Source organism: Magnolia sinica, chromosome 2 (genome assembly GCF_029962835.1).
Source record: "Magnolia sinica isolate HGM2019 chromosome 2, MsV1, whole genome shotgun sequence".
NCBI classification, from domain to species: domain Eukaryota; kingdom Viridiplantae; phylum Streptophyta; class Magnoliopsida; order Magnoliales; family Magnoliaceae; genus Magnolia; species Magnolia sinica.
In genome coordinates, this window is record NC_080574.1 from 18,276,129 (window position 1) to 18,287,728 (window position 11,600).

Genomic DNA, 11,600 nt, shown 5'->3' on the forward strand with positions numbered 1-11,600 from the left:
GTTATTGACCATTCTACCCGTCTCATACGTGACTAATTATAGACGTGTGGGCTTACCATGAGAATGTAAGACAAAAAATAAAAATAAAAATTGAGCTGATCTAACAATCAGGCAGTCTACCATGTGAATTTAGAGGTTTTGAGTGGTTGTCCATTGTTTTTCAACTAAAATAACATAAGTTTCTGGATGTGGATTGCGCATAGGCTAATGATGTATAGTCTGTGCTACCTGAACTTAGCTGGAGGGCCTGGCTTGAAATTAAGCCGAGTGTTCAGGCTAGGTAGGGTCTGGGCTAATGACGAGTGGCCCAGCCAAATCCAAGAATCTAGTAGGAATGGACCGTTTAAAGACATTCGTGAGGCGGTTTCAATTTAACATGCATGTGCAGTTGAAGGCACTCTTACATCAAGGATTATATATTTCAAAGATGAAAACCATTTATGGAAACTGAGTACTCCCATCAATAGATGAGTACCCCTAAAATCTTTTTAGGATGGACTAATTTGAAACTCATTTCATTTCATTCATTTGGACCTCGTAGGGATGGGGCCGTTTTAGCCTGGCTAGGGACAAGCCAAGGCCAGACTTAGGGTTCTAGGGCCGGGCTAGGACCAACCTCGGCACTTCCATAATAGCCTGGTCAATTTCCATTCCTAACGAACTCCCCAAACTAGGGTATTTTGTCATTTGGTTAAGATTTCTAAAACACCCCTAACAAGCGGGAGGTGGCTGCAATTATCTAAAAGAGAGAGGAGGTGTTTATAATTATCGAGGAGGAGCGGATTAGGTGTTACAACACCTTAGTCGGTGTTACTCTTGCAGTGTGGGGCCCACCTTGATCAACTTTTTGTATATACACACTGCCCATCCGTTTTTCAGATAATTTTAGGACGTTACCTCAAAACTTTTGGACCACAATAATGGTTTTAAAAAAAAGAAGAAGTGGTGAATGACCATTAAAAATTCCTTGTAGGCTAGAAAAGTTTTGGATCAAGCTGATCATTGTGTTTTCCCTTCATCCAGATCTGTTTGACCTTATCAACGGGTTGGATGTCAAATAAAATTTACAGATCTGCTTACGGTGGGCCTTGGGAAGTTTTTAATGGTGGGCGTTCAATCACCACTCTTTCCTGTGGTATGGTCCACCTGAGATTTGGATCTAGATAATTTTTGGGACCATGTTTTAAATTGGGCTGAAAAAGGATGGACTGCATTGATATACAACACATCATCAAAGTGGGTCCCACGGTAAGGGTGGGTAACACCTGATCCGCTCCCATTTTTAAGTCTGTTGCAGCTGAATTGTGAACCACGTGAGGTAGCGGAATAAGATGGAATGGACGGGTTTTGATATGGTACCGTGAAATTGGGAAACGGATTGGCTACTCCCCCTGCCACCAGCCCCGTGGCTAGTGGTCGGTGCTCTGTGGGCCCCAAAATGATGTATGTGTTTCATCCATTCCGTTCATCCATTTTTGCAGATCATTTTATGTCTTGATCTCGAAAACGAACGGGATATAAATCTCAGGCGGATAACACCATATGAAAACAATAGTCATTGGATATCCACCATTAAAATCCTCTTAAGGTCCACTCTACTGTTTATTTGACATCCAATATGTTGATTAGGTAATACAGGCCCAGATGAAGGGAAAAAACAAAAATCAGCTTGATTCAATACTTTTATGCCCCCAAAATGTTTTTAATGGTCAATGCTGATTAGACACTGTTTACTGTAATGTGGCCCACTTGAGATTAAGATATAACTCGTTTTTGGTCTCATATTATAAAATGATCTTTAAAAATAGATGGACGGAATGGATGAAACACATACATCATAGTAGGTCCCACATAGCACCAACCACCTCCGTTTCCGTGAAATTGCTCGCTGGCATGTTGCCGTACACGGATTGCCTCCTTAGGGAAACGGATTGGCTACTCCCCTGCCACCGTTCCCGTTGCAGGTGTTTGGTTCTCTGTGGGCCCTAGCATGATGCATGTGTTTCATCCATTCTTTTCATCCATTTTTAAAGATCATTTTAGGACTTTATGCCAAAAATTAGAGGGATATAAATCTCAAGTGGACCACACTAGAGGAAAATAATAGTAATTGAATATCCACCATTAAAATCCTCCTAAGGCCCATTGTACTGTTTATTTAACATCCAATCTGTTTATTAGGTCATACAGACCCAGATGAAGGGAAAAAACAAAGATCAGCTTGATCCAAAACTTTTATGGCCCCCAAAAAGTTTTTAATGGTCTACGTTCATTCAACACTGTTTCCTGTAATGTGGCCCACTTGAGGGTGGTTTATATCTCATTTTTGGTCTCACACCATAAAATGATCTATAAAAATAAATGGACGTCATGGATGAAACACATACATCATGGTGGGGCCCACATAGCACCGACCATCAGCCATTGGCTGGTGGCAGGGGGAGTAGCCAATCCGTTCCCCCTCAGAATGGGAAGCGCGCGGTGGTGTGGAGATGTGTTGGCCGCTGTGGAGTCCAAACGTTATGCATATGTTTTATATCCACGCCGTCCATCGGTTTTGACCAGCATGAACTAACATCACAGGAAACAGTGGTGATTGAACGCCCACCATTAAAAAACTTTTGGGGATCACAAAAGTTTTGGATGGGGCTGATATATATGTTTTTATTCCATCCAGGTATGAGAGGCCTCGTCAACATATTAGATGACAAGCGAACATTACGGTCGCCCCGGGAAAAGGTTTCAATGGTTGGTATCATTATTCCGCTGTTTCCTGTGGCGTGGTCCACTTAGAACTTTGAATCTGTTTCATTTTTTGAATATTGACATCAAATGAGATGAAAAAACGGATGAACGGCATGGATATAAAACACATACATCACGTTGTCCCAGAGCTAGCAACACATCAACACACCGCCCGTGGGGGTTGTGTCGGCAACAACACCTAATCCGCGTTCCTTATAATGACGTGAACCTTATAATCATACTTAATTTATGATCTGACCTTTTAGTTTTGAATTTGAATATGAAACATTAAATGTTTGTATCCATACGCAATCACCCATTGAACAACCGAATAGCTTAGGGTCCATGACGTGAACGGTTCAGATCATCCTTCAGGATTCAATTCACGGGTGGAAACTTGCCACCGTCGAACCGTGCCTTTATCAAAACCCAGGAATCCGGACGTGAGCACGCATGCATGCACCTTTATCCGCTTTCTCTTAAAAAGAGAAAACGACAAGGAATTGGCAACGGGTTTCTATCAAATTGACGATCAAACGACTGCAGCATCTTTTTCTCGTACGTGTGTGAGATTAACAGGACGCGGTTTGGCTGGTGACCCCAACATCAAGCGTGGGCTCTACCATGATGTATTTATTTTATCGACGCTGCCTATCCTTTTCGAGCTCATTTAAGCTCAGGTGGACCACACCACTGGAAATAGTGGGACAATGACATCCACTGTTGAAACCTTCCAAGGGTCTGCAGTGATGTTTATTTGTCATTCAAACCCGTTAATAAAGTCACACGGACCTGAATAAAAGGGAAATATAAATATCACCTTGATCTAAAACTTCTGTGGTCCCAAGAAGTTTTCAATCTCCACTGTTTCCTATAGTGTGGTCCATTTGAGCTTTGGATCTGTCTCAATTTAGGCTGATGAAAAAAATGAATGAATGGCATGGATAAAACACATGCATCATGGTGGGGCCCACAGAGCTTTGCCATGGCTGGGGAAACGGATTGGCTACTCCCCCTGCCACCAGCCAATGACTGGTGGTCGGTGCTCTATGGGCCCCACAATAATGTATTTGTTTCATCCATGCCATCCATCTAATTTTCTAGATCATTTCATTATGCGAGACCAAAAATTAGTTATATCCCAATCTCAGGTGGACCACATTACAGGAAACAGTGTTCAATAAAGGTCGACCATTAAAAGTTTTTTGGGGGCCATAAAAGTTTTGGATCAAGCTGATATTTGTTTTTTCCCTCCATCTGGGTCTGTATGACCTAATCAACAGATTGGATGTCAAATAAACAGCACACCGGGTATTAGGAGGATTTAAATGATGTATATCCAATCACTATTGTTTTCCTATGGTGTGGTTCACCTGAGATTTGTATCCATCTCATTTTTGGGGCGAAACCCTAAAATGATCTTTGAAAATGGATGAACGGAATGGATGAAACACATACATAATGGTGGGGCTCACAGAGCACCGACCATCAGCCACGGGGTTGGTGGCAGGGGGAGTAGCCAATCCGTTTCCATCGGCTGGCTGGCTGGCTGGCTGGCTGGTGTTGGGCTCACCAGCCAAACCGCGTCCGAATTGGCATTGCTAAGGCGGACTTTCGTACAAGTTACACTCATCCGGCATGTTCTGCTGGATGGGCCCACGAGGGTGACAGGTTGGATGATCTCAGTAAGCTGTTCGGAAACCAAGCCGACCGAAATATCTAGTTAGTGATTTTTTGTTCCAAATCAACTGTGGACGTGGAGTTATTTCAGCCGTCCATTTGAGTGCCACCGCCAGGATGTTGAATGCCGTAAGCTGGTGTGATTTTGGACTGTGGCCCACCCGCAGTGGTCCACCATACGCGTGGTTTGAAACAATTCATCATACCATACAAGCAATTAATTCCTAAGGTGCAGGACTGTAGCCGTGCATAGATAGCATGCTTGAAAACATCTGTCACGGGGTGGGAATGAGGCATCCCAGGGGCGGACGCCATGCGGATGTCAAAGCTCTGTGGCCTCACGGTGATGTCTGTGTTTTATCCACACCGTTCATCCATTATGTCAGTTCATTTTTGGGCAAAAATGAGATATAATCAAATCTAAGGTTGACTACACCACAAGAAAACAGTGTTAATTGAACGTTCACAGTTGAAAACTTTATAGGGACCACTGTAATATTTATTTACCATTGAACCTGTTTAGAAAGCGACGTAGACATGGATGAAGGGAAAAACACAAATATCAGCTGGACACAAAACTTATTGTGCTTAAAAAATTTTCAACCATGAGCGTACAGTCTCCACTGTTTCTTATGTTTTGGTTCTCTTGATATCTGGATCTACCTCATTTTGAGGCCATGCCTAAAATATACCGGAAAAAACGAATAAACTGCATGGATAAAACACATACGTCCCACATAGCTTCGACATCAACTAGCTGACTGGTGTTGGGGTCACTAGCCAAACCGCGTCCGGGGCTGGAATCCTTCCCAACACTTGTTCCACCCACATGCTAAAACACCCAAGCTCGATGGGTTCTACCTTGTTGTTCTAGTGACATCAACTCCGTTCATTAAGTTTGCCTCTTCATGTTAACCCTAAATCTCAAAAATTACTGTGATCCAAAACTAAGGTGGGCCAAGCCATGCAAAATAATGTAAAAATTATGCTTAAAACCTCTAAGTTCACATTGTGTACCCACTTAAGTTTTGAATTGAACTGATTTTTGTAGGATTTGTGTCATCCTAATGAGATTGATTTTTGTATCATGGGTGTATAAATCATAATTAGAACTCAATCAATGATTAACGTTCTGGATTTAAGATTGCGACAAGTTTATCAAATGCAACCACAAGGGTTAGAGATCTAAAGTGTATCTTGAGGCATATGTTGAGACAACAAATATGACAGCGCTTGATGATGATTGGTCTTGAAGATGAGAAGTCTTAATTGACAACTCACATGTTTGATAGTGTGGATGGCCTTTGTCTTACTTCTCCCCATGTCTCTATGTATGCAATTGATGGAAAGCTTCACATAATAAAAACCAAGTTTATAATCTTCTCCCTTCATTATTATTAGAGATTAAAGATCATGATACCAATTAGAGTTAGATTTAAAGCCCATCTACTAGAAATGGAGAAAAACAATACCTGATTTTTGGATCAAGCTGATGTTTGTATGTATGGTGAACATAAGACTACTCAATTAATTGATGGATAGAACAGAATTTCACACAGTATAACGGCATGCAATTGAGTGTAATTGGATGTAACTTTGTGTAACCGGGTGAAACAAGGTGGAATCCACTCCATTCAACAGGGTCTCCTTGACGCTAAGCACTGGGGCCAAAACTCACGCAACTCAAGTGGTCAAAAATCACACAACTTAAGTGAGCCACACCGCAAGGAACAATTGAGCTAGGACACCAACCATAAGTTTGTGTTTGGGTAACTATTATGTGCACCTTTTATCAAACCCCATCATCAGGTGTGTCCCACTAGGGAAGATATAAAAATAAAAAAATACATGAACTTAGAGGTTTTATCTGTAATTTTACATTGTTCTGCTAGAATGTACTGCCCGAGTTTTGTTTTATGTTTTATTTTTTTTAATGTTTTTTTTTAATGATTAGAGTAATTATCACTTGATGGATGAAGTGGATATCAAATATACAACATGGCGTGTACCTATTATAAATCACATAAACAATGTTTCTCATCTCTACAAATCTAAACTCATAAAGATTTATATACTATTTGTGAGTTATGAGCTTATCCGTACAGCTTATCGATCACGGGGTGGCTAACAGTGAAGTGTGAACCGACGGTGTTGTGTACTAACAAGCTAACAGAAAGGAAAAAAAAGAAGCTTATCCATACAATTATCATTGTACGTGGATGGCACATAAAAGACAACTCCACCGCTAGAAATCAATCTTGTATATAAAGTGCACTACAATCAAATTAAAGAAAAACCAAATCAAAATAAGAGCAACTATGCTGTCAAAATCAACTCACAAGCCTTAAAAAAAAATCACACGCAGTAAATAGTCCCTCTCATCTTCCTGTTTGAATCCTCTACAAATCCTGTTCTACCCAAAGCGTAAAACACTCGAGCTCTTTGCGGTCCACCTTGTTGTATATGTGAAATCCACTCCGTCCATCAGGTGCATTCCTCGATTAAAGATCCTGGATGCAAATATCAGCTGGATCCACCACCAGATGGGCTACAACACGGGGAACATTTGGGGTGGGATGTCAACCATAGGTTTATCCGTACTCAATAGTGGAGCCACCATAGCTTGCATCTTTCATCAAACCCGTTCATCAGGTTTTACTCACCAGGATGAAAGAAACATACAAAAGTCAGCCTGATCCAAAACGCAGGCGAGCCACAACGCATGAACTTAGACGTTTTAGGTGCAATTTACATTGTTCCCATTGACGTGTCCCATATGAGGCTTTAAAAAAAAAAAAAAAAAAAAAAAAAAACTTTAACAGGGCTGATCATTTGTATTTTAATGGTGAACATATGGTTTATAACCTGATGGATAGAGTGGATTTCACATGAATCCCGATCCTCTGCTTGGATTTCTGCTCGTTGCAATGTGATTAGTACACGTCATCACTGATGTTGTCGCACTGCTGCATTAAATTCAGTCAGTTGATGTGGATCAATCACACTGCAAGAAGCTGGAAATCCTGCTTGTGGCAACCAGAGGATCCGGACTTATTCCACGTATACATTATGGTGGGCCCGAAGAGGTTGGGTGTTTTATGCATTGCATAAAACAGTTTTATTGTAGACGAATGTTGTCTTTCAGCTTCTTACTGAGCATCAACCGATTTGGGCACTTGTTCAAGTTCAACACTCCCATTTCTCCGGATATCCACATCTTTCTCCAACACTTGATCAGAAGTATATGACTGCACCTTGTATTGGTGGCGCCTGGCAAACACAAGGAAAACCAAGAAATTCAATACCCCAAGAACTGCAAGCATCAAATAGAAGTATTCCAACCTCCCCTTATTCAAGTTGTTCTTGATCCAAGCTCCCTTGGTTGCCTTATCAACTAAAGACACTAGCAAACTACTAAGGAAGAAACCCATCGAAAGCGTTGTAAGGAAGAGACCCGTGCTCATGGATTTCATCCTCTCAGGAGCCTCTCTTATGAAGAATTCAAGTTGCCCGACATATGCGAAAGCTTCACCAGCACCCACTAGGAAGTACTGAGGCACAAGGAAGAAGACGCTCATTTTGGTCTGGTGTCGAATTGTGGCTTCCCTCCTTTGCTTCTCGACGATCGCAGCAGCGACCATGGCCATCATGGAGAAAATGAGACCTACGCCAACTCTCTGGAGGCTCGTGATGCCTTGGACCATGCCGGTGAATTTCCGAGCCAACGGCACAAGGAGCTTCTCATTGAGAGAGGTGAAGAGGAGGATGGTGATAAAGAGGAAGAAGGAGAGGGAGCCTGAAGGGATGACGAAAGATCCCACGTTGCGGTCCATGAACGTGGCCTGCTCCACCGAGAAGGTGGTCATCTGGGAATAGACGGTCCAAAAGAGAATGCAGGTGGACCAGATGGGGAGTAGCTTCAAGACCATCTTCACCTCTTCTACTTGGGTCACAGTGGTGAATTTCCAAGCGCCTCGGTCCCCTTCAACTCCCTCCACATCGGATGGGTCAGGTATGACAGCGGCCTTGTCGAGACACCTGAGAGAGCAAGCAAATGGTCGAAGGTCGTGTCAATATCCACACCTTTAATTGGAGAAGGTGAATGCTAATCCCAGCTGCACACCTAAGAAACGGTGTGGACCACTTTGCTCATGATCGAGCATGCATGCAGAGACGGTGTGGTAATCCGAACCGTCCATATTCGGGTATAATTTCAAATGGCACATGATCCAATAATCACAATGGAATGGTGATCCTGCCCATTGATATGTGGAGTTGATAGGGAGACGATCCACATTCAGCTATACATATCAATGGCTAGAATCCTTCACTCTGCGGAAATTTCTCTCTGCAGCTAGCTCAAGCCAGCACCCAGGACCGGAATCCTCAACAATAAAGCTTTGTGGGCCGTTCTGTATGACATCTTCTCCATACATCAGATGCTCAACTAATGCTAGGCCCTGGGGCAAAAAATCAGCCAGATCCACAACTCAGGTGGGCCACACCGCAGGGGAGAGTGGGATGGGATCCCAACTTTAAGTCAGCCCGATCCAAAACTCATGTGATCCACACCGTTTGAACTTAGATTAGAAGTTTTAATGCCAATGGTGTGGCCCATATAAGTTCTTTATTGCGCTGATCTTTTGCATGCAAGGCGAACATAAAGGCTCTCATCCGATGGATGTAGTGAATTCCACGTATAAAACATGATAGGCCCCACAAAAACAGGTGCTGTAGACGATTCCGGTCCATCCTGAATAAGGACAGTATGTGGGCCCGAAAGGGACCAGGCATGGTGGTGATGAACGGTGGAGATTAGTTATCTACCTGAATCTTTGGGTGTAAGGCACCGTGGCGTTGTGGTACTGATTCAACAAGGAGGGATCGGAAGGCAATGATAGATTCCTGTTCTTCCAAGCCAAGTAAATCACCTTCCATATAACAGTAAGTGGACTCCCTCGTGGTTTCTTGTATCTGTACACCAATGACCCTCCAAGCAGTACGAGGACAGCCACCACCATCGTCGTTGCCGATATTCCGTACGCCCACTCTCTTCCAACGTTGTCTTGTATGTATACCAAAATCGTCACAGCGAAGAGGGAACCCAAGCTAACACAGAAATAGAAGCGGCTGAAGAAGAAGACCATCGCCTTTTCCTCTTTAGGATCTCTCACATCGAACTGATCCGAGCCAAAACCTGAGACGTTGGCTTTTATACCCCCGCCTCCTAATGCTATGGCATAGAGAGCGGTGTAGAGCATCGCCAGCTGCTTGCCTGAGGCCGTCACACACTCGTGGTGTTGCCTTCTGTAATCGTCGCATGGTGGGGGTTTCATGCTAGAAAGTGATGTGTTAATGGTTAACAAAGTCACACCCTACCACAAACATATACACGCAGGGAGAGAGATGTAGTCAGTAATTAATTACTCAGGGACATTTTCTGCATAACAGTAATGGGTGTTTTATAAAATACGGACAGGGCCTCAAGACCCATTTTTGTGGACCGTTGGGTCCGACCGATATAGGGATTTTTTAGCCATTGAATGCTTTAAACATGCATTTATTCACCCGCGCGAGGAGTGGTGCGCAAGGCGCGCGGCTGTAGGCGATCAATTCTCAATGCAGGCGCATGCACTAGTCCTAGTTGGATAGGGCTTTTTTCGCCATTGAATGCATTTTGTCATCATTTTTATATCCTTCATTTAATTCATCAATGGATAAAAAGGCTTTCTACCGCAAGGAGTGGTACAGGAGCCTGTAAGTGATTTGTTCTCTTCAAGTATAGCAGGGAACAGAGAAAACTAACAGCTAATATTGCTGTTTTCTCGGTGTCTGATTTATGGAAGAAGTTGCATTCTTTGAGATTTTAGGGTTGCCCAACCTGTTTTGGCGTCCAATATTTGGTTGGACCTCTGTATGTCTCTATGTTATTCAATCAAGAGATGTCTTACTCACCAAAGCAGTTATGGCCGCCGAGATTACGACTGTCATGCATCGTCCCAACTTGGCATCAGCTATAAAGCCTGCAAGGAAGGCCAAGAGATTGAGACTACCCAAGAAATTGGTGACGATGTTCGCTGATTTGGAAGCTGGAAGATGCAAATCTCCAACTAAATAAGTGACTAAATTCATTGAAATCCCGACCACGCATATCCTCTCCGAAAGTTCGGTACCTGAAACAACAGCATCCCAAAACCAACACATATAAATGGTTCACACACACACGCACACACTAGTGTCTCAGTACTCTATTCTTTATAAAAATATTGGGTACCTAAGATGAGACCAGCAGCAAGCCATCCACCCGTTCGGGATTTGTCGACTGGGTTGCCTCTAAAATCTACTATTGTTGCATCATCATCCACAACATGGGCTCCGGTGGAAACCTGCCCAGGAAAAATGGGGTCCAAAGAGAAGATATCAGTTCATCGCTCCTATGTGTCTGTTTCTCTGTATATAGAGAGGAGATGCTAACGTCCCCACCTTCATAGGAAGGTTAGCAAATCCACTATAACGATCTTAAATGACACATGGGATGATCAACTAGAAACAAAACATATGGTACAAAAATCATGCTAATCAGATTATCCTAAACATCCCATCAATAGCACGGAAAATGGACAATCAAGATGGAGCAGAGAAACTAAATTAGGTCCAATCATCATTTGATCAATATATAGAGCAACACATAGATGCATATATCAAATTGATACAAGGATATCACTTGAAGTTACTTACCATGGAGAGAGAGAGAGAGAGAGAGAGAGAGAGAGAGAGAGAGAGAGAGAGAGAGAGAGATGGGCATGCAATGGTTATATTGTTGTTGGGTGCATCTCTAGGGGAGTATATAGGGTGGTGAGAGGGGGAATGAATGTGTGTGTGTGTGTGAGAGAGAGAGAGAGAGAGAGAGAGAGAGAGAGAGAGAGAGAGAGAGAGAGAGTGTGAATGAATGATTGTGTGTGTGAGAGAGAGACCCACATCTTTTTGTGGTCGAGAGAAGTTGGACAGAAAGATGTGTCATGTAAATGTTTGGAACTTTGTATTATTTGGAGACTCATTTTTTGTGTGGTTAGGACTGCTCAATAATAGTGAAAACGACATTGTGCATGCTAAAAACAATAACGAAATTCCAAATCCTTTCAAGTGGAGTTACGAAATGGCCCCGTCAACGCCCT

General features: G+C 42.8%; 1 protein-coding gene across 1 annotated transcript; it reads right to left on the minus strand.

Annotated features, from left to right (window-relative positions):
- Positions 1-7,239: 7,239 nt before the first annotated feature.
- LOC131236495 (protein NRT1/ PTR FAMILY 6.4) lies at positions 7,240-11,296 on the minus strand. Its single transcript, XM_058233714.1, has 5 exons — positions 11,164-11,296; positions 10,700-10,811; positions 10,381-10,598; positions 9,253-9,800; positions 7,240-8,463 (listed from the first exon to the last, which is right to left on the minus strand). The coding sequence occupies exons 1-5, from the start codon at positions 11,164-11,166 to the stop codon at positions 7,575-7,577; spliced, it is 1,770 nt and encodes a 589-aa protein (XP_058089697.1). The 5' UTR covers positions 11,167-11,296; the 3' UTR covers positions 7,240-7,574.
- Positions 11,297-11,600: the final 304 nt, after the last annotated feature.

Coding starts and splice junctions, on each gene's coding strand:
- LOC131236495 (XM_058233714.1), bottom strand. Junction 10,599..10,699: donor TGCTGCTGGTCTCATCTTAG/GTACCCAATATT, acceptor CTGTTGTTTCAG/GTACCGAACTTTCGGAGAGG. Junction 9,801..10,380: donor CGGCGGCCATAACTGCTTTG/GTGAGTAAGACA, acceptor TGTTTGTGGTAG/GGTGTGACTTTGTTAACCAT.